The sequence below is a fragment of the Octopus bimaculoides genome, chromosome 10 (genome assembly GCF_001194135.2).
Source record: "Octopus bimaculoides isolate UCB-OBI-ISO-001 chromosome 10, ASM119413v2, whole genome shotgun sequence".
Taxonomy (NCBI): domain Eukaryota; kingdom Metazoa; phylum Mollusca; class Cephalopoda; order Octopoda; family Octopodidae; genus Octopus; species Octopus bimaculoides.
The window spans coordinates 89129376-89153767 of record NC_068990.1 but is presented as its reverse complement, the minus strand read 5'-3'; the positions used below and the strand labels follow the sequence as shown (position 1 = coordinate 89153767).

The 24392-nt window shown below is 35.4% G+C and overlaps 2 protein-coding genes across 3 annotated transcripts in view; one reads left to right on the top strand and one right to left on the bottom strand.

The window, feature by feature from the left end:
• LOC106869415 (signal transducing adapter molecule 1) overlaps positions 1–6189 on the top strand; it is a 66247-nt gene extending 60058 nt beyond the window's left edge. The window contains exons 14-16 of the mRNA XM_014915146.2: positions 409–562; positions 1220–1434; positions 3135–6189. Of these exons, the coding sequence (XP_014770632.1) occupies positions 409–562; positions 1220–1434; positions 3135–3315 (550 nt within the window). The 3' untranslated portion in view covers positions 3316–6189. The remainder of the gene's footprint in view (positions 1–408; positions 563–1219; positions 1435–3134) is intronic.
• A 7393-nt stretch (positions 6190–13582) lies between these two features.
• Positions 13583–24285, bottom strand: LOC106869414 (serine/threonine-protein kinase pakE). 2 transcript variants are annotated; one of them, XM_014915145.2, is made up of 3 exons: positions 24179–24285; positions 20392–21098; positions 13583–19653 (listed from the first exon to the last, which is right to left on the bottom strand). In XM_014915145.2, the coding sequence occupies exons 2-3, from the start codon at positions 21028–21030 to the stop codon at positions 18526–18528; spliced, it is 1767 nt and encodes a 588-aa protein (XP_014770631.1). In that variant the 5' UTR covers positions 21031–21098; positions 24179–24285; the 3' UTR covers positions 13583–18525. The 2 variants fall into 2 exon arrangements, with proteins under 2 accessions (XP_014770631.1, XP_014770630.1); XM_014915144.2 differs by having other exon boundaries at positions 24096–24189.
• Positions 24286–24392: the final 107 nt, after the last annotated feature.

The following is a 24392-nucleotide window of genomic DNA, read 5'->3' as shown; positions in this document are numbered from 1 at the left end:
ATATATATATATATATATATATATATATATATATATATATATATATATATATACATATGTATATATATATATATATACATATATACATATGTATATACATATGTACAAATGAAGTATAAGGAAAGGAAAAAAATTGTAGTTGTAGACGATCTTTAATTCATAATCCAGGTCTAATTAATTCCAAAAACAAAAATGAAAAGCTCTTCTTGAGATAAAAATTAGATTCTTCGTCAGGAATTACATATTGGTATGAATAATTATGACAAACAAAAATATATGACCTTTCATAGCCCAGACAGTATGAGTGGTGAATGTATATTTGTTTAACCATGTGGTTTCCATACGATTACAGCCATTTTGTAACCTTACAATGAAAACATTTCAACTCTTTTGTTTTTCTGTTGACAGGAAACACGCTAATTTGGTAGAATTAAATATGAAAGTGATGGATGCTTTACAAATGTACCACAACTTAATGAAAGAAACTCCTGTGTTCTATATGTCCCATCAACCTGCACCACAACAAGCCCCTAGCACTTATATTCCATCAGGTATCCCACAGGTAGGCATTCATCTTGTATTCTACTTCATATTAATCATGTTCACCTGGATTGTTTTTCAGAGGATTCCCATTGAATTCTATTCATTCTAGCTTTTAAAAGAAGTGAAATACCTTTAGTAGTCATATTTAAATTGAAATCTCAACCAGAATTTTGTTAATATCCTGGAATCATAACAGATTTTTAACAAGTCAACATTGTATAATAGTTTATGCAAAACCTTGTGGTTGTTTGTTGTATTCTGATCAATCACTTAATATAATGATAAATAGATGGGGCTATAAAAAGAGATTCTTTACATTCATTCATTTTGCTAGAAATAATAGCCAAATCTCATCACATTTTGTTATGACATAAAGAGATAATGTGGTCTTTGTATATCATGTATGAAAAATTACATGATGGCCATGGTTGGAATGCTTTTGATCATAGGGCTCCTTAATGAGACTTATCCTGGATCTAAACAACAACCAACAAATAAAAAATATTAAACATATTCTAAGAATTGACAGAAACACAAAGAGAGAGAGAGAGAGATAGAGAGAGAGAGAGATGTTGTCTAAGATAATATATTCGGCATTCACAGATTCCCTATTATATATTATTTTACTTATTTGTAATCTCATTAATGACATTATTATTTGGATTAATTTCCACAGCCACCACCTCAGCAACAACAGCAACAACAACAATATGCAAACCAACCTCAATACGTAAGCCCTGGACAGGCCCCACCTTCAATCATCCATGCAAACAATGGACCTGTACCCCAGGGACCAATACCAACTAACATGATGTCACAACAGCCAGCTCCAGCTCAGAGCTTAAATGGAAACTCCATTGTTGTATCAGCAGCTCAGCAGCTCTACAATGGGTAAGTATTCACTGACAGGATTCAATGTATTGACTGCCCAGAATTACAACAGGTCTCACTAGAACTGCAGCATCTCCTTCCCTGTAGTCATGTGCTGCTTTTTAATGACTGGTATTTGGTTTCCAGTAAATGATATCACATGGTTAAGATGCAAATTTGTTGGCACATTCTCAGATGATCCAGTTGTTATTCTTGACGGCTGGATGAACATCAGGCAGAGTAGAATAAAATGCAATACTCAAGCACAATGAAATGCGTACAGTGGTTTGAACTCAAGTGCTATGAATTGCTGATGGTTCAGTATATGAGACCCACTTGGTCATTTTGATTTTTACTCTGTAATGACCCAAGTATTGACTGACAGCCTTTCCCATAGGACAACAGTTACATTGAAACCAAAGCTAAAATTCTTTGAAGCATTTCCCATGGTTGTTGAAATGTGTCACACATGCACATCTGATTACAGCAATGACAAATTAGTGAGGAAGCCACCACATGGTCATTTGCTCTGCTGGAAATAGCAGTCAAATATCCCTCAATTTACACTCTAACATCTTAAAAAAGAACAGGTTGATTAACATGGGTTCCCTGCATTTAGTAAAACTTCAGGATGGTCATGGCTGGAATGCCTTTAATCATAGTTCTTCATGAATGGTAGTGACTTGGGAATAAACATCAGCAATATAGAAGTTTCAGTGAAATCGTTCTCAGCTGAACTAACACAAGAAAATTCTGTAAAGATGGAAAAACTAGAGAGTACAATGAGAAATTAGATGCCTATAAATCTGTTCATTTGTATATTGTTGGCACAGGCACAACTGTTTTTGATGTTGTTACATCATTTCTATTGATTACCATTCTACTATAAACCAAAAGTGGAATTTGTCTATCAGTAAACTAGACTAAGGTCAGTAAGGTTATGTTATGCTCTGGGGTGCAACACACTAGCTGAAATAATAAGGTCGTTGTAATTATGAATCCATCACCTTAATCTCATACATTGTGCTATATATATATATATATATATCGTTGATTATATTTAGGCTTGATAAACCAAACTCAATCAGTTCAGTTTTCAATTGATCACCGGGCACATTATCCCTGGATATGTAACTGGTCCTGCACTGCATTTGAACTAAGAACCTTCTTTTTCTAAAGTAAGAGGAGCAATATCTTTATCCATTGAGTCACAGTGCCTGAGACTCAAAGAGTAAAATACTTGATAACCAATCTGAGATCAAGACATTATCATCATTAACATCCGTTTTCCATGCTGGCTTGAGTTGGGACAGAAACAATTCATTCAGTTAAGGCGGTGAGCTGGCAGAATCGTTAGCACGCCAGGCGAAATGTTTAGTGGCATTTTGTCTGCCGTTAGGTTCTGAGTTCAAATTCCACCGAGGTCGACTTTGCCTTTCATCCTTTCGGGGTCGATAAATAAAGTACCAGTTACGCACTGGGGTTGATGTAATCGACTTAATCCCTTTGTCTGTCCTTGTTTGTCCCCTCAATGTTTAGCCCCTTGTGGGCAGTAAAGAAATAAGAAACAATTCATTTAAGCTAGACATTTTGATAATTGCACGAAACCATGCTTTGAACTGAATTTCATAGACACACACACACACACTCTTATTTATTTGTGAAGCAACAAGATGTTTGTATGAATTCTACTAATTGTCAATTCTTACGTTTGTTATCAGAGTAACAGCTCCTGCTCAGAGCAGTATGGCAACCTACGGACCAACTTCAGCACAGTTTAATCCCCAGTCAATGAACAGTATGTCCTTACCCCCAATGGATGCCAATTACGGACCACCACCATCGACTGGAGGTGGAGGAATGTCTTATCAACAAGTACCTCCTCCACAACCTTTGTTGTGATCTGCTATTGCCTTGGAGACAGATGGGGGAGCAGCTGTTGGCTTAGGTCAGTGTTGACAGAAAAGTCATGATTACATTACTTTCAACAAAAACAAAGACAAACAAACAAACAGGTCTTAAGAATGGCTAAAGTAAAGAAAAGAAAATTTGTTATGATTCTGATATTGTATCTTTTTTTTTTTTAATTTTTTTTTTTTTTCTGAAGACTGTTGTTGGAAACAACTAAATTATGGAATCGTTAGTACTGTGATATGCCTCTCTATGGTTAATAACATAACTGTAGTGTTTAAGGCTGGACTTGTGGTTTTGTAGACATCAGGTGATAACTGACCAAGCAAACACTCTGCAGAACTAGCAGGCTATTACTTACTGTAGTAACACTGCACGTTTGTTCTACTCCTGCTTCTTAGCTTGACCACTTAACTGTTTCTTTTTTTTTTTTGTTTTTGTTTTACATTGTTGTTTTTTTTTTTAAAAAAACTGTGGTCACGGGACTCCCTTTCTCTCTCTCTCTCTTCTCTTCTCTATCTCTCTCCCATATCTTATGTCATGTGAAGTAAGGCATGGATTAAACCTAATTTGTGATGTCTGTCTGCATATGGATACGAATAGTTTGTTTATTTTTACCTTCTTCCTATGTGTGTGCATGCTTGTGTGCGTGTGTATATGCATGGATGTGTGGATGTGCATGTGTGGTTTGTGAACTGCATGAATGTTCGCCATGATGTGTAAGAAAGTCTTATATTCTAAAGACAGCTGACACAATGTTTTTCTCCTCTACATTCAAGTATCACACAAAATATTTAGTTGTTGTAAAGAAAGAAAGCCTAACTCATTGAAACTAATTGAGACATTTTCTGCATAGGAATGGCAGCTTTGAGGGTGTTAGTTGATTGCATGCCATCTTATTTTGCTGTGATACTTACATTTGTACCCACAGAAACAGATTTCGAAATAAAAAAGTGAAAACCGAAGTCTGAAGCTGATATTAAAACTGAACATCTGTAGTATTGAGTTTGTTTTTATCTGGCAATATTGATACTGGTAACCAGAGAAAATGAGAATAACTTCCATTCATTATTTTACATTAGCTTTGTATCTCTCTCTCTCTCTCTCTCTCTCATATGTATCTTATATATATATATATATATATATGTGTGTATATATATATGTGTGTGTGTGTGTGTGTATATATATGTATACACACATGCACACACTGATAATTTATCATATATATGTGTGTGTATGTATATATATATATATATATATATACATACACATATGTAATCTATCATATATATATATATATATATATATATATATATATATATATATATATATATATATATACACACACACATATATGTCCCTGTCATCTCTCCCTTTGTTACTCTTTACAATTTCATTGACATTTCATTGACATCGACTTTACAACAATATTTTATATCAGCATATAAAACTGCCTGCCCTCTAATGCCTGCTTCTTGGCTTTCATTACCTGGCTCATCAGTAGAACAAGTTAGTTGAAATACTGTAATGTTCTAGAAAGGTTATTTTTCATACTCGTATTGTCTAGTTCTCAACTACCATTTATCAAGTCAAAATTTACATCAGAACAACAGTCAACTTTTTTATTGTCATTTAGTCTATTTTCTGTAACCATTTTCCATGTCTGCCTTAAAATAACTAGAAGTAAAGATAGACAATATATTTAGAAGCCGTGTATATTTTTTGATAGATGACAAAGTAAGATATTTATGTAGGTCTTGTAAATAACTGGCATGTTTTGTATTGATTAAAATCACAGATGAATTTATTGTTATTCTAAAGCTGGCTGGTAGACAGACAAATCTAACATATATATATATATATATATACACATTAGTATATATTAATTCATATATATATATATATATGAAAACTATATAGACAATATTCTTATAATAAATCAACAAATAAGCTTCATTCAATCCTTTAATATTCATGACATTAATGATGATTTTAGATATGTGGATATATCTATGATGGGAAAGTGATGGAATGCTGCAACTAAGAAAAAAACGTGACCTTCTGTGTGATTTGATGAAGGTTTTCCTGCTATTGAGTGTATGTCAACAAGGCCTGGTTGGCCAGTTTAAACAAATAGCACTGTCTTTATGATCATTGGATTTGGATGATTTCAATATTAATGGGTCAAATTGTCTAGTCTATTACAATTCTAATTAGGTTTATAATTAATTTTCCTAGGCAATTTCAACCTGAATATATTATAAAAATACAAACTACTAATTAGTACCTGTATTACTTTACCAGCTGTTAATATTTTTATATAGAGTGAGTTATTTATTTCAGTGGTTTCCCTCTATAGTAAATGTGTGTATGTGAGATTTGATTTTTGAAATCTGTTAGCTGAAATGTTGACTCTAGATTTTGAGACAATTGCTCAAACATGTTCCAACATATTCATATTCTTTGCAAGCACACATGTACACATCACACTCATAAACAAACACTGTATTTGTATGCCAGCAAATACATGCACACTAACGCACACGTGTGCACATGCACACACACACACACACACACACACACTATATTTGTATGAGAACATAACAAAGATGTCAAATACTTGTTGAGAGCTATCTTTTTTTTCTAATGTTCTTTCTGTTATCGGAGTAAAACAAGCCTGGTTTATCACATTCTTTCTTGGTAAACCTTGAAAAGAGAAAAATATTACTTGTATTTTTATTTTGTTTTATTTATATATTTATTACCAATAGATATTTGCCTCTCTCTTCTTGGTAAAATTCTCTTGAAACTTTGCTTATATTCCTCAATTTTTATGTTTCTTAAGTCATTAAAGATTCCATTTTATTTGATGGTTATATATCTTTTTTTTTTTTGTTTTGTTTTCATATCTACTACCAGATTATCTTAATGAAGAAATTTCAACCAGATTTGTGGACAATTTTTACTGTTATTACATTTGAGTGGCAGAAAAAGCTTGCAATATTTGTTTCGTCTCTTTCTGTTCTAAGTTTTAATCTCAGTCATTGATTTTGCCTTTCATTCTTCCCATGTCAATAAAATAAGTACCAGTAATATACTGATAGTTGATTCAATCATCTACATCCCTTCTTCAAATGTGTGTGGTCTTGATCCAATTTTAACAGTTATTCTCATTTGGCAGAATTTGGTTGAGCAACTGTCATTTAGTGTTCAATCACAGTGCTTTACATTCTCACTTCATATTTCAGTTCGACCAACTCATTATTTCTCAATGTAGTGTCAACAAAATAGACATGGCATAAACTAGAAGCAGCTACAGCTTGGCCTGATGTCTAAGTTCTAAATTCAGATCCCACCTAGGTCAATTTTGCCTTTCATCTCTCTGGGGTGGGTGAAATAAAGAACCAGTCAAGTACTGGGAGCAGTTTGATTAACCCCACCTTCCAGTAGTAGAAACAAATCACCACTATTGCCATTATTGTTTACTATACAATCAGTGTAGATTGGGTTCTTCCTCATTTGTCATTTATGGACTTGTGAGAAGTAAAGATGAGGGATGTGCCACCAAAAATAAACCTAAGATGGTTGGCAGCAGTTATTATGACCGATGAGAAGGAAAAGATGACTATCCTGGAGGTAAATTGGTTGTGCCATGAAAACTGGCCTGGTATAGGAATGGGGCTCCTAATCCAAATCAGTCTGAAAAAACTCATAACCTGCTTCCACAAACAAAAGAAAAGCAGTCTCCAAGCAATGGCCTTCCACTCTCACTATTAACATACAAACACGCACACATTTACAAATACTTTACCTTTAACCACACACACACCCCATCCTAAAACTTCTTTGTCATGTGACACTGTTACAGAATCAATGTGAAGAGGGAAAGAATAGAAACAAAAAATGGTTGTTCCTGGCCAAAAACTGGAAGATTTGATAAGGCAGCAAAGCTCATTGAGTCTTTCCTCTTGAACACTACATCCGGTGCATCTTATATTTAGTTTTCCCATCAACTTATGTACTCCATTGTTCACGCAGACTGGCATTACACGTTCAGCTCACTTCATTTCTGTCTAGTCTTCATAAATCCTTTTCATTCAAAGCATGTTTTGTTACCATGCAGCATCACACTAGCATTATGCAATCTACCCTTCACACTAAGAAAGAAAAAAAAAATTGTTGCTACCCGAGGTTCGAACTCTCTGAATCTTGTCCATTCCATTCTTACTTTGCTTTCAGTACACACATCTCTGCTACTAATTAAGTCACCAACTTTTTCTAGGAAAACATTGGGCAGAGTTCAGTGTTTATTCTTACTCCTAACTATTCCTGCTCCCCTGTCACATTCAAAGACTACCTTCTCTATCGTCCTTCCTATGACCCCACTACACTTCTTGTCTCTATATCAAGCACAATCATGTCCTTGATGGTATCACAGTCCTATCTTCTTTCTATTTACTAAGACTCAAGTCTTTGTTAAGTTAATTTCAAGGCCTCTTAATTCTAGATTTTGCTTCCTCTTCTGGAATTTCATCTCTGAATCTTCTAGAAGAATTCTGCTAGAAGAATTAAGTCATCTGCATACTGAGTTCCCACAGATAGCAAGTCTTAAATTTCTCTTATGGTTTACTGGACTATTGGAAAACCAGAAGGTATTGGGGACTGTGCCCTAACAGACCTTTGCCAGCATGTTAAACGGATGCTGAATGCACTCTGTCGATGGCTTGTACAGCTTCATAAGCTATTCATCTACTGCTAATTACCTTAATAGCCTCCAAATTACTGTGTGGAGCTCTGTCAAAGGTCTTATCCAGCTCAACAAATGTTAGGTATAAGGTTTTACCATGAGTACTTCTGGGAGTTGCCTTACTAGAAAGATGACATTGGTAGTATCTCTTCCTGGCTCAAAGCCAAACTGCATCTCCCCAATACTAAGTTTCTTTGTAATTTATTGTGCTATAAATCTTTCCATAACATTAATACCGGGTCCAAAAATTTGGTGTTTCTCCCTAAAGCATCTCCTTGTAGCAGCTAAATGATGCTGCTAAACCAGTTGTTGGATCTGATACCTTTATTAACTATGCCAATGACCAGTCTTGCCCTACTCCACTAAATATTTTAAAAATCTCGGCAACTATTCCACAAAAGGAAACGAAGAGACTTGTTGATTTCACTGTTGCAAATAGAAATAGGAACCGATGGAATGCCTTTGAAAAACTCGTCCCCAGGACACTACCAAACAGATTTCTGTTGAGGATATCAAAAGCAGTCCACTTGTCTCTAATAAGAAAATTCCTAAGTATTGTTGGAATTTTCAGTGAAAAGGGTATAAAAGTCTTTTGAAAATGCTTTTCAAGAAATTCTCCCCCTCCTTACATTGAGAAGACCAGGCTAACCATCTTTTTTTAAAACCAAAGTAAGTGACCTCTTATTTCTTTTCTCTGACCAACACATATTGTATAAATGTATTTCGACTGGAGTTTACTTGGAAGAAAGGTTACAAAACCAAGATTTTCAGGATGCATACGCTTATGCTGGTATTCAACAACTACAATATGCACGCATCATGTTATTTTTCCTGGATCAAGTTGTTGGGTTGTCATGTTTCAGAAAAGTTTGGATGTCAAGATATAAATGATCTAGCTGGACCTTGATACTAAGTTGGCAGTACTGAATACAAACGGTGCAGGTGGTAACTGTGTCTCATCAACTGGGATAGGGTGACCAGATATCTTCAGGCATGTAGAAGTGTTCTTGTGAATGTTCTGTTCTTTAGTACTAATGAAGGACTGGCTTTTTAGATGCCTGATAAGAGTGAGTACAGATGTTGAATAGGAGTGGTAAAATGCTTAGCCAACTTTCTCAGATAATTCTGCCTGACAGATGTTGGCTTGGTTTCACAAATTCACCGTTGTAGATGTGAATCAACTTGAGTCCTCCATATTATATCTAGATAGAATATTTGTTAGATTAGTGAATAGAGACAGTGTAGGGCATCAACAATTTCAAGCAGATCATAAATTTGTAATCTGCATGGTTAACCTAGATAGGATACATAGAAAGAAACCCAACTCCTAGATGTTGAACATGTTCCTGGTGCACAAAGCCTATACCTGGATTAATGAATTAGTTAAGCAGCAGTTGATGGGAGCAATCATAACCAATCAGTGGTGAGATGCTCTAGAGAGTGTAATTAGAGTAGAATCAGATTTAATGAAGAAGTAATAATAGAGTAAAAAAAAAAAAGAAAAAAATTAGAAGAAAGCTAGTCAGCAACTTTTAAGTGCTTATTAAGAAAGACATCACAACCAAAATGAAAATGGCTCTACCCTGTTTCTTCACTGAACAACAAAACTTGTATTGTCAGAGCTAGGGTGCATACTCTTAAACATGAAGGAATGAAAGCTGTTTGACGAGTGGTCGATAGATGCCTGATTTTACAACAATTTAGTTTTTGTTAGAGCAATACAGGTGCATGCTACTTGATATTGTACAGATGTGTTTAACTTACCAGTGGCACTCTACTCAACTGTATTGGGAAAGCAATGGATGAAAAACTTTACTGGATTTTAGTGCCTTCTTTGATAGCCTGCTGTGGCTCTCAGCAGAAGACCCCAAAAAGCTGATAAAGCAGCTGGGATATGGTTAGTTGCGTTTGTGCAAAGGGCCAATTTTCTGGTTTATATGATCTGCTCCTTGAGCATTACATATACATGTTGGACTTACATCTTTTACTTATTGTACAATTACATCTGTGAGCCAGAGAATACTGCTACGGAAAGATGTGAACAAAGGAGACATTATGTATAATTTTTCTGCCTACAACTCTACTGGGTACGGAGTTTAAAATTTTAGCAAAGGCATGTGTAAAGAAGTTGGTGTTAATGTCAGCCGTGTGATCAGAAAAGCACTGGTCTATGCAATCTTAGGCAGATCTGTCCACAAAAGTCTCCATCTGATAGGATAGATCTCAAAGAAAGTGGTTAACCTAGCTTTGGTTGGGCTCTATCCTTTTAAAACAATGAAAAGCTTTCAATATGCTCAACTATTGCTACTTGGTGGTTGTCCACATTAAAACCAGTTTCAGTTCTGTTTTCAAGGACTGGATTATGTCAATGTACAGAAGTATTGAAATGGTTTCAAATCAAATGCTAGATGTCTCCTCTCATCTCTTCTTTATTTACTGACTCTTGAGCCACTTCTGTGGAAACTGCTAGTGTTAAAGGACATCCTGTTTGAAACGGGACCTGGAAGAGCTATGTCAGCACAGATGATGTCACTATATTTATAGGCACCATGCTAGTCAAACTGGTCAGTACTACTTTAAAAAAAAATGAAGTGGTGACCAACAGGTGCATGATGTTACACGGGATCTAATTTAGCCCTGACTGCCTGGTGGATAGAAACTGGGACATGGTTACAAAAAAGATGGCCAGTCTCACCCAGGAATATGTGGGTCGAGAAAAAGCCATCCTTGAAAGGGTGGGCAGAATTGGCAAACCTGTACATCACCTCCTTCATATTGTATGCTTATATACACAGGTTGTTTGGGCTAAATTTGACAATTTACATAAAAGGAAAGAAAATAATATCCCATCCAAAAATAAAAGTTTTTTTTTTTAAATCTAAAAATATCAACTAGATTATGGCTGTGAAATAACACTTTCCTCAAAGTAGTAACTTTCAGCTTCCACTTCAGCCTCAAGATGGCTCTGGAACCTGGAACATGCATTCTTCATTGTGTCCCTGGGAAGATCTTCAAATGCTTCCTTGATTTTGACCACCAGCTCAGCCTTAATGTTGCAGGCAGAGCGGTTGGTGTCTTTCTTAACCATACCCCACATAGAGTAATCCATGGGATTAAAGTGAAGGGAATTAAGAGGCCAGAAATTGGGTCTGATGAAGTCATAGAAATTCTGACAACTACTTCTGACTTTTTCTAAAGGTATTTCTTTTATTCTTTTACTTGTTTCAGTCATTTGACTGTGGCCATGCTGGAGCATATATGATGGGCTTCTTTCAGTTTCCGTCCACCAAACCCACCCACAAAGCTTTAGTCAGTCTGAGGCTATAGTAGAAGACATTTTTCCCAAAGTGCTATGCAGTTGGACTGAACCCGGAACCATGTGGTTGGTGAGCAAGCTACTTACCACACAGCCACTCCTGCTGAATCCACATACGTAGCCTTCCAGAAGCAACACTCTCCAGCCAGGGTTTGACTACAGTCTCTAGCAGCCTTAGCCATCTGATGTAAACCTAAGGCCCTGTTCAAATATGTGGGGCAGTATGACATCACCCTCACTGGAGATGCACCCAAAGACTATCACAGTTTGGGGGAACATGGTGAGACATTACGTGAATTTTTGGCAAGCCACCTGTTGTTCTGGGTATTGTACAACTGGTCCTGGCAGTTCTTTTCATCTGAGAACTAGATCATCCCCAGCTCAACAGGATGCTTCATTTTGTCCAGGAGTTTCTTTGCTTTTATCAAGTGGATCTCCTTGACCATGACTTTCAGAATTTGTCCCTTGTGCCTTTAGTACAAGTGGTAATGAAAATTCACATACAAGGTCAGTTTCATAGTGGTGACTCCAACGCCATCTCTCTTCCCAAAGCCTGGATTCCCTTGCTCGGATCTGTCATCTGTCCTGCAGTTGCTGGACAAACTCCAGTGTTTGGACGCAGTCAGAACACCAGCTGTGTTCTTTGTCACCAACTGCTGGCCACAGCTTTGTAGTTTCTGTTGAAACTGTCCATGTCATGTCTTACAGCCTTTACAGTGTTCATAGAGCATTGAGCAGCAGTCATGATGTCGGCATTTTGATTCCATGTTTGAAGCAGTTGTACCACTCCTTGATCTGAGTTTTGCCCATGGCATCATTGCCAAAGGCCTGCTGTATCTTCTGGAGCATTCGAGCTTGAGTATCACCCTGCTGTTGGTAAAACTTGATGCAATATCTCTGCTTGAAGTGTTTGGTGAAAGCAAAAATCTGACAAGCACGCACTACACAGCTATACTCCAGGCATAACAGCTGGGAACTAAAATTTTCACGCAGGCACATGAAGGGTGGAATCACCACATACCCAAGAGATTTTTCCCACATGGTATTAGTTTTGAATGCAGCTTATATATATATATATATATATATATGAAGTAACAAACTGAAGAAAACAAATCCTTCAAATGGGTGTGTTAAACATCCAATTCACTGGTACGTCCGTTGGATACCAGCCATCCTTTCACATAGAATTTTATCTTTTTCTAAACTTTGACCCTGAAGTGACTTTATATATAATAGAACTGTGACTATGTATATCAGAAAAAATATATATAAGTCGAAACAATTTGTTGGCCTTTTTATGGTTTTTATAATTATTTATGTTATATAATATTATGTTATATTATATTCAGTGTTTAATGTAATATTGTAATTTAAATAAATTATTGGATTGTCAATAGTATATCTGTATATTTAATTTATCTTTATATATATTTAGGTGGGGGTGTATATGTACTCATGTAATGCATGCATTATCGTTTTCAACATCTTTTAACATCCATGTTGCAAGCTGGCATAGATTGGATGGTCTGACAGAATCCAACAAGTCCAAGGAGTGCATTGATCTCTAATGTTTTGGCATGGCTTCTATGACTGGATGTCCCTTTTTTAATGCCTAACACTTTGCACAGTCTACTGGGCGCTTTTTCGTAACACCAGAAGTCACCATGCTGCTCACAAAATTAACTGAGTGGGGTTACAATAGAGAGGGTGGTGGGTACACCTTGCAAGAGTGTAGTGGGAGACAGATGTGGTGTATAGGGAGAGTGAGAAATGTATGGTAATGATGAGGAAGAGATAATTGGGTGGTAGTAGAAAAAGATGATCGATGTAAAATATGAAGATGACAATATTAAGAATAAAAGATGGGTGTTAAGTGAAGTGGTTCCAGATAGTGTGAAAGATAACTGGCATCAGATTCTGATAAGACCTTTCAATTGACTTTTTAACCAGGTCTATCACAACTTTTCTTTGGAGATCCTATCCTAAAAGTTGGGATATACTATTTCAAGAATTTGAATGTACTGCTTCAAAAAGCAATTGGTTCCCATTTGAAGGACAGGAGATTCTTTTTTTTAAAGACTTACCTGCTACATTGAACAAGTTCACTCAGTGGTTTATATCTATTTACCTTAAAATTTTATTTTGATTTTGAAATCCAGGATAATTTTAAAAAGACAAAACAAAAAGAACTTAGCTTCTTTATTTTTTTCTTTATTACAAAACTGATTTTCACTCAATATCAATGCGTCTTTTTTTCTTTTATATTTCTGTTTATTTAAAATGTCGTTATTTTGTTAATTTTGTTGACAAGAGAAGTGATCATTTGTATCAAAACCTTGGTTATTTGCATTTATTATATTTTTGTTAATTTTTTTCAGACAATAGTTTGTTTTGTTTTTTTTCGTAAACAGTTGAATTGACCATAATATATTGCAGATATTTAGTCTGGCATACTGAAAAATGAAGAACCAAATTGATATCTTAGCTTATGTTAATGTAGTAGATTGACAGAATCATAAGAGCACCAGACCTTGCACTGTTTAAAAGCCCCTTTACATTCCGACATCAAATCCCACAGAGGTTAACTTTGTATTTCATTCACAGAATTGATAAAATAAAGTGTTAGTCAAGTACTGGGGTTGATTTAATCCACTACATCTCACCCTCCCACACATCTGTGGTCCTGTTTCAATGTTAAAAAGTGATATTTTAGTATTGAAGCAAAATGAGTTTAGCCACCAAACCAACTTCTCGAATGTATGTAGTCTCACATATTGCCAAAACAACCCTGGAGATTTCCAAAATGATACATAAGGATATAAGAGAAGCAAAAGAGATTGTTAGAATAAAAATAATTTCTAATTCAGATACATGGACAGCAATTTTGAAAGCAAGTGGCTGTTAATTAAATACATCCCTAGTTCTTGACTAATACTTACTTTGATGACCCCAGAAGGATGAAAGGCAAAGTTGACCTCAGCAGGATTTGAACTCGGAACATACAAAGGATGAACAAATACTGCAAGGTGTTTTCTCCAGCGCTCTAATGATTCTGCTGATCCACCATCCTGATAGTGATGATAATAACATTTGTTTCTCATTTAAGCATAAGGCCAGCATGTCTGTTAACATCAAATGGTCCCCATACTTAATTGATACTTTATATTATCAACCTCAAAAGGATGAAAGGCAAAGTTGACCATGGCAGGAATTGAACTCAGAACATAAGACATCATATCTGATGATCTCCTAAATCTGCCAACCAACCATCCTTGTAGTGATGATAATAAAAATAATTTCTGATATAAGTCACACAGGAACAACACATTTTGTGGGGGGTTATTGTTGATTATATTAAACCACAGTATTTTGCTGCTATTTTATTTTATCAGTCCCAAAAGGATGGAAAATGGTTTGGAAGCAAGGTAGGAGCTCAACTTGTGAGTAAATATTTCAAACTATTGGCCTATCATCATTTAATATCTGTTGTCCATGCTGGCATGGATTGGATGGTGTGACCACAATATTAAGTAAAAGGCAACATGAGATGAGGTGGTCAGTCAAATCACCTTAGTTCATTATTGGTTTTATTGATCTCCAGAAGGATGCAAAGCAAAATTGACCTTGACAGGATTTGAACTCGGACAGTAAAGGAATGTAATTAAAACACCACAAGACAGCCTGTCACTCTACTACTTCTGCCACTTTAACCGTTTTGAAACTAACTTCCCTGAGATTGACCTTTGTTCTATGAAACAAACTTCCTGTTTTGAAGTGAGCTAAATTAAAACCTTACATCGAAATTTCATGTTTATATTCTAAACACCAACTTAATAATGACAAAGTTATTTTATTTTACTTAATTCATTATTTTAAAAAATATAAGTGGAACAAAAATATAGTAAAGGAAAAAGGTTAATAATATTTATCCCTTGAAAGAATGAATTATAACTGAATCAGTAAAGCACAGTGCATAATGCATCAGAGATGATAAAGTACCAGTAATTTACTGCATCTACCAAGGATAATTTAACAATGAAGTATTGGACTGATATAATCTTCCAGCTGTGGCCTTGTACTTTGATTACAAATGAAATAAGTTGGTGGACTGACAGAGCCATTAGAGCATTGTGGATAAAATATCTTGCAGCATTTTGTATGTCTCTTATGTTCTGAGTTCAAATTTGCTTTTCATCCTTCTGAGATCAATAAAAAAAAAAGGTATTAAGTACGCAATGGGCTGGTATAATCAATTGTCCCCATGTCCACACAAATTTCTGGTCTTGTATTTATTTAAGAAACAATTATTATTATGAAAGAGACGAAGGCTGGCAGAATCGTTGGTGCATCAAACGAAATGTATAGCAGCATTTCAAATGACTTTTTTTGTTCTGAGTTCAAATCTCATCAATGTCAATTTTGCCTTTCATCCTTTCAGCGTAAATAAAATAAACCACCAGTCAAGTATAGGGATCAAAATAATCAACTTGCTCCTTCTCCTAAAAAATACTGGCCTGGTACCAAAATTAGAAAGAATTATTAAGAAAGGGGGGAAATGCCTTGTAGGATTTAATAAGATTTTCCTGTTTGGATTCAAATATTACAGGGGTCCACTCTATTCCCCCATTCCTCAGGTATCAATAAATCAAGTGCTGACACAAGGCCAATTACCAAGAAATAATTACTGTTATGCAAGTGGTGGATGAGGAATGAGTTCAAATCCTTCTAGGGTCAATAAGATAAGTATCAGTTTATTTATCTGTACTCACTCTCAGATTATGCCACCTTTTCCCTCTCTTAGAAATCATTATCACCATTATGGTGTCTAATCTAAGCTCAGTAAAGAGCATCAGTAAATTATCAGCAATTTCTAGCTATGGACACAGTTTAAGATCCCGGTTCAAAGTTCAATATCCTACTAACGTGGCATTTGCAGTGCAATTTTATATTATGTTCCAAGTACCACCTTCATAATGACAAAGGTATTTCACTACATACTTCATTTGTTTTCAAAATTAATTGAAATAAAGGTAATGCATTTCACTATAAATATGAGTGATTGTGACCTTTGGCAATTTGCTGTGCTTGAGAAGACTTGTCAAGCCAAGTGAAATCATAGGTGTGGCCTGTGCCAATGACATGTATAAGGCACCCACTACACTCTCAGAGTGGTTGACATTAGGAAGGGCATTCAGCAGTAGAAACCAAGCCAAATTCAGACTGGAACCTATGCAGCTTACCAGTTACAGTCAAGCTGTCTAACCTATGTCAGCATGGAAAGTGGACGTTACACAACCTCTGTGTTTGTTCATAAAAAACAAGGGTTATAGATATAAAATAAACTACTCAATACTTCAGCAAGTTGAGTGTGTTATGTTTATTTGGTCTTTTGTTCTGGAGCAAGCAGAGTTACATTCCTTATTTGCAAGTACAGCACAAATAGCTGCGGCATATTCACTTTTATGCGCATTTTTCAATGCTAGAATGGAGTGGACGAATATATTATAAATGCAGGTTTTCAACCAGATGCCCTTCCCGTTGCTAGCCTTTACCTGTTTTTCAAGCAAGGAGTATAGCAAAGGGTGTCTTCTTCCACATGTCTTCAAAGATGCAAAATAAGTGGATGATACAGTGAGAGGAGAATTTGACAGTAACCTCACTGCCAATAGCTGAGTGATTACACATGTAAACAAACCCACATGCACACAAGCTTCTTTCAGTTTTTATCTATCAAATTCACTGCAGTGAACAACCCAGGGGACTAACTATGAAACCAGCTAGCTGGAAAATAATATATTTGTTCATTCATTTCACATTTATTTTTTTCCCATGCTAGTATGGATGGGACAAATACAGTTTGAGGCAATGTTTTGCAGCCAGAAGTACTCAAGCAATGGATGTATTCTATTCATCTTCAAAAGTGTGGAGCCATGAGATGAGTTGTTAGCAGGGAATATCCACAAACATCACTACTTTTTTTGTGCAACACTTTTCATATGCAGATACAGAATGAATCATACACACACACACACATAGAAGACTGGATTCCATACAGCTTCCATTTGCCAATTTCACTCACAAGGCATTGGATGGCCCAAGAAATCACATTCTGAGATAGAACTCAAGATCACATAGTAACAAAGTGAACTCTGCATCCATACACCTATGCTTGTACCTGTCAGTTTATTAAATATACGTAGAAGTGCATGACACACACACATGATATAATGTCCTAGCTATGTCAGCATGGAAAGCAGAGGTAAAATAATGATGATTTTTCTTTGTAGCAGGGGTAGGTTTTTGGTGCAGTTATTGCATTTACAGCTGGATTCTGTCCCTTTCAATTGCTAATTCAACTGTGAAGTAAGGAGAGTAACTCCTTACTCGGCCAGGCAAAATGTAGCAAGCAGAATTATAGAGGTTAGTTATATACTTTGCTCATGGACACAACATTATGGTTATTAGCAATATTCAAACTTATGACCATATGAATTAATTTAAAACAATATGAGAAAAGATAAATTAAAAAATAAAATATAGATTGATCAGCTGTTATCTTATTGGATTGGATTCAGTTACTTCGTTAATCAATCAGGAATCAATTATCGCTTAGGTATTTTTTAACCTAAAACTTGTAACCAATATAGGCAAATGTATATGAGCTTATTACTTACAGAGCAAAGTTAACAGAAAGGAAAATGGAAAGAATTTAATATAAAAACGCAACAAAAATTACAAAGTATCTCTAACTGTCATTGAAATGTCGCTTGATGGGGAGTATGTAGTATAATGTCTAGCACAGCGTACAGTGTATGATATTCTGTGGTGACCATAGAAGTGCATTATATGTAATGTGATGTATAATGTACTGGGTACTTTGTTGTATGATGTGTAATGTAATTTAGTGCTTACTGTACAATGAATGCTGTAAATGTAGTATGTGATCCTTTTGCAGAAATGATGCAGGGTATTGTAAATTCTGATGTGTTTAGTATACCACACAGTGTGTAGTGCTGTGCATAGTGTTATGTCTAATTTGTAGCATAGCATAGTAGCACATAATGCATAATCATATAAGATGTAATGTGTAGCATAATACAGACTGTAGTGAATGAGATGGAAATGTATGTTGTAGAAACTATGAAACACGATTACAGAGCTGCGAAGTTGTGTTATTTCCATCAGGAGGCAGCTGGTCACTACCAAATTCTACCCAACTGTTTTTCTGCAAATTGCGATGGATGCGATATATTTGGTCCTTTTGGAAGCCGTGTAGGTTTTTTAAATGAGCTAAAAACGTTCGAAAATAGCGAAACCAGACTTTGCTAACGCAGAAGGGACATGAATAATAACCCAATTTTTCACCATGGATTTCCAAAATGTGTCTCCGAAGTGAACAGCGCTGAGTAAAGCTGTGTTTGCATTTCCGACACTGGAGATTCTGATAATCAGCTAATTCTAGGACAATACATTCAGAATATTTCTGATTAGCACGCTCAGGTATATATGACATGGAACTTTGATTATTCAACTCAAACGGCTGGCCTAAATTGTCAATGGGGTCAGCATGTATTCCGTGTACTGACTCAAGATGCTGGCAGAAAAGTGGGTACGAGTCGTAGATGAGAGTATTAGGACAGTGTGGACAAATATAATGTTGGGGTGCTTGTTTCTTCTGATTAGCAGCACAACACTGGTCCACAGGGCCACTTTGGTCTAGAGGGACACAACATAAATTATCCAAGGACAAAGACTGAGACACTCTCTCTTCTAAATTATCCACTTCATTAATTTCAATAACATCTTTCATCGAAGGATTATCATTCAGAATTATTTCAATGTGTGAAGATTTTGAACTTGATTTCTCTGATGCTTCAACAGCTTCACCTTGTTTGTTTGCTACACAACTGGAACTTGCATGAGTATTGCTTTGTACGATTAGAGGTTTTGTCGAACGTTTTGAGAATTTTTCATTATGAGGTGCTGTGCAAACAGTGTTGCTGCTTTCTAAAGACTCACTTTCATCACTGCTTTTATTGTTGTCATTGTTCTCCACACAACCTGCTTTGGTACATGGTAATTTTAGCTGTGGCATTGAACAAGGGCTGCTATTTCTGGAATTACACAGTTCCCCTGCTGTTTCAGAGGCAACAGTAAAGCAGTTGGTTTGTTGTACATTGGTGGGTTTACCAAGAGCACAACAATGTGATGGAGGGTCAGTAGATTTGGGGGCAGAATCTTTTAAACTGGAAACAGCAGTAGAAACCTGGAACGAACAGTAATTCTTAATTAGAATAAATTCAAACATGTTCAACAACAAGCCATGCATCATAATCAAACACATTATAGTTGCATACATAAATATAAAATAATAATTGCACATATATTGTAAGAATAAAGTGATAATAGCATACAATTCATAAGTATAAAACTGTAGTGGTTTACATATTAAAGCATAAAATTACAGTGACATATATGTTGTAAGTAACAAAGTATGGTGACGTGCAACATGTAAATATATAGTGGACAATAAGGAGACGTGGTACGCAATAGATGCAGGGCATACAACATGTAAGTAAAAAAATATAGTGACATACAACATGTCATAAGTTCTGAAAATAATGATATGCTAACACAAAATTGTCATAAACAAGTCATCAATACAGAAACTAGTGACATACAACGTAATTCCAGAATAACAGTGTCATATATACATGTGATAATTCCAGAATTATGGTGATACACATACGACAAATCAAATATGGTAAATATGGATTGACAGTCAACAGTGGCATTGAACATCAAGCTTAGAGGGCTTGAGCTGAACACCTGGCAAGCATCTTGTTGCTTCAAAAGACATTTAATTCTGTACTGTTTCAGTTCACATAGATTTGGGAATGTTAGTCATGACAGTCTTTTCGGGGAGATTTCTCTCTCATTTGTTTAACCAAACAACAATAACAAATGCACACACACACACACACAATAAAAGAACACTACAAACCTGTGGACTAGATGCTTCTGTTAGCACGATTCTCTCTGTAGAGTTAGAGTCTGTTTTAGATTCTTCAGCTGATTTTTGTGTAACATCCGAAGAATTCCCAATACCTTCCTGAGTAAGGTTTAATACGGCTTTCAAGTTACTCTTGCTTTCTATTGATTCATTAATCTGACTAACATAATTCTGAAGATACTGGAAATGGTCTGCAGCAGATAAATTCTGCTGCTGCTGCTGCTGCTGGTTATCATTATTATCATTATTATCATTATTATTATTATTATTATTATTATTATTACTATTATTATTATTATTATTATTATTGCTGGATGATGTAGTTTTTGGTTGTTGTGGTGGGGTTTGTGCTGAGTCCTCTTCACAGGATGAAGAATTTGTGATAAATGTAACGTTTCTGAAGGTTTCTGTTCTCATATTTTGGTCATAGGAATTGATACTAACTGACTTTTCAAGTGGTTTCATGCACAGACTCTTCCGATGTAAGATAAAACCAGTAAGGGCACGGAATAAGTTACGGCAAAGTTTACATTCTAAAATAATGTCAGAATCATTATAAATGAAATGTTTTTCCTCTGGTGAGCCATGAAGCATCATTGTTAATATCTGATCAAGTATTTTGGTACCCATTATGTACCGAATAGTTTGTCAAAACTTTACAAATTCTTCACAATTTATTGTCTGTTTTCATCATAAACCTGGAGAAATATAAAGAAACATCAAAAATATAAGGAAAAATGTGTAAAACAAAATTAGGGTGAGATTGGCATATTATTAACTAAGAAATGAATAAAGTAATTGAGGTAGTCAGAATGTGTGATAGGATAAGAGGAGTCTGGTTATAAACAACTCAACAAGTAACATTCATTAATGCATTTGCCTCACAGCCAGGATTGGCAGAACAGAAGGACTATCTCAATGATGACTGACAGTAACTTTTTATTATGGCTGGTGACTTCAACAGACATTCTGGTCAACACCATAATGACTTTTATGACATAAATGGAGGCTATGGTTATTGAACAAGAAATGAGTTTGTAGGCTGCCAGAATTCTGTGGTACAAGTGATTTAAACAATTTGCAACACACACTTCAAGAAACCAGCCAAACACCTCATCACCTACCAATCTGACGAATACTTAAGTCAGATTTCATCCTTATCAGGAAAAAAAATAGATGGGCCATTGTAAATATAAAATCTTTTCTAGTGAAGAATCCATTAGCCACCATAGGTTAGTTGCTAATGACTTCAGAGTCAAAGCTTCATGGACACACAGACAAAAAATGAAATGGAGGAGGAAGACATGGATGCTAATAGAACCCACAATTGGGCATAAGTTTTAGAGAAGTTATAGCTCTAAGCTGTAAAAACTTTGCCAGATCAGATTGAGCCTGGTGCAGCTTTAGGATCACCAATCCTCAGTCAAACCGCCCAACCCATGCCAGCATGGAAAGCGGACGTTAAACGACGATGATAATGATTCTACTTCTGTAGTACAATGCTTCAAGCAAACTACACTGCTCCTCTTTCATATATATATATATATATATATATATAAGGGAGAATATACAAAAAATAACAACAGACGAGGACAGGTGGTGTAAATAACAAAAGTATATATTAGTATGACGCTCGGGAATACGGAAAGTCTTTGACGTTTCGAGCTACGCTCTTCAACAGAAAGAATACGGAGACAAGGAGAAAAACACGGAGAAAAAAAATTGAATAGTGTTCAGTCAACGGTCAATCATAAGACAGTCATGGTTGAAATGCCTTTCACAAAGCCTCTGTATGGCCAGGGATGACTCAGAGCTAAACAATAATATAGTCTTCATTTTGAAAATGGAAACTTTTCCTTTTAATTTTGTTTTATCTTACAATTCTCATTTCCAAAATAATTAAAATAGTTTGGAGTGAATTAACAAACAAAATTTTTAATATTGTGACACAAGCTAAACCAGAAATGCTTGGAAAAGTCAGGGAATTGACTTAATGAACCTCAGCCTTTCTATTTAACTTATTTTATGAAAGTTGGCCACAATGAAATTTGAACTCAGAGCCAGGACCAAAGCTTAATACTACCTGATCACTGATTCAGTGATAGTAATCGTTCCTCAGCATTAGTGTATACCAAAAATTTATAGAGAAAGGCTTAAACTAGTTGAATCGACTAAGTACATTACTAGAACTTTATTAAATGTGGAAGAGTGGAAAGTGAAGTCACCCAAGCAGGCGGAATCTGAGCAAGAAAGTAGGGGGAGCACACTAAAAATCACAAGCTCCAGTGCACGCGCACATATATATATATATATATATGTGGCACCTTGAGCAAGTGTCTTTTACTATAGCCTTGGGCTGACCAAAGCCTAGTGAATAGATTTGGTAGATGGAAACTGAAAGAAGCCCGTCGTATATATATGCATATATGTCTGTACTTATCCCCACATCGTTTGACAACCGATGTTGGTGTGTTTACGTCCCTCGTAATATAGAGGTTCGGCAAAAGGGTCCGACAGAATAAGTACTAGGCTTACAAAGAATAAGTCCTGGGGTCGATTTATTCGACAAAAGGCGGTGCTCCAGCATGGCAGCAGTCAAATGACTGAAACAAGTAAAAGAATATATATATATATATATATATATATATATATATATACGCACACACTTAGCATTTCTTCCGATTCTTTGCAGTATGAGCTCAAATCCCGCCGTGGTCAACTTTGTTACGTCTAAAATTGCTGGCCTTGTGCCAAAATTTGAAACAATAATTGTTTCAATAATAAACTTGGAACTGAACGGTGAATACATGTTTACATTTTTAATAAAGTTAAATACGAAAACGTGTTCATGTAAGTCGCCGAGTTTTGAACTCATTAACTTGGGCGCCAAGGTGTTTGCTCTCTCACATAAATATATTATATATATATATATAGAGAGAGAGAGAGATAGATAACTCCTATTCTCATTCTATATATTAGTTGAATAGAAGTTTGGGTTTCACTGTCTGTACTCCGAGTTTCAGTTAATTTCCTCATTATATATATATATCCTGTTTACTTCGAGATCGGAAATAATCTTTTCATATGCAAGTCTCATAATTAAAATCAATTGATGTTGCTCGTTTAATTCACTGAAGGGTACAAGAAACAATATCCAGGAGACAAAGGAAACAAGTATGAAAGACCTCGTTGTTGCAGACAAAAGAAAAAAATATGTAAATTAAAAAAATAATTAACCGTAAAATAATTACAATAACATCAATTTTATCCTTTTTATAAAATCTGATTCAAATTCTTGATGTTTTGATGGGAAACACATAGTAACTAGGCTGTTGTAACTTTTGAACAAGCACTGGCTATACAAAGAAATCGTTTCCTTTATAGCAAAAGACTTTGATCAGTTTAACTTTTCTTAAAATATAGACTGTTATCATTAATGTGATTATAGATTTCTTCTGTAGATTTTTGTTTAGTACTAATCGCTGTGATTATTGTCTAAAAGAACAAGAAAAGTTGACATTTGTTCACAAAGGGAAGTATATTGTTACATATTATAGCTTTATATACACCACAGCAACCGTTGCAAACATTAGATGCAGCGTCAGCAAACACACACAATTCCTACCAACAGATGGGAACATCAAGGATAGAAGAATAGAGTCTGTTTAGCTAAAAAGAAACATACAAATACAAACCATCTTTTAAACGACATGAAACACATAAGGACACCTTACTGGAAATAAATAGAGAAAATTCTTTTTTTTTTTTAACAATTTACCTATAAACAGGAAGTTGGTGGAATTCTGGGATTAAGACGGATCCGAACAAATAATTGTCAACTATGAAAAACTATTCCAAGTAATTTTATTAATACTTAAAGTTGCTATTAAAACTATCGAATTTGATTGAGGAGATGTATGATAAAAAGCATTCCAATTATGGCCATCCCGTCTTTTTAAGAATATGTCTCAGACTATATTTATCCATTGTGT

Bases quoted from the DNA above. Each gene is read 5' to 3' on its own strand.
- LOC106869414 (XM_014915145.2), bottom strand. From the start codon at position 21,030: ATGGGTACCAAAATACTTGATCAGATATTAACAATGATGCTTCATGGC. The intron at 19,654-20,391 runs GTTTGTAGTGTT...TGTTCGTTCCAG, and splicing joins CAGAAGCATCTAGTCCACAG to GTTTCTACTGCTGTTTCCAG.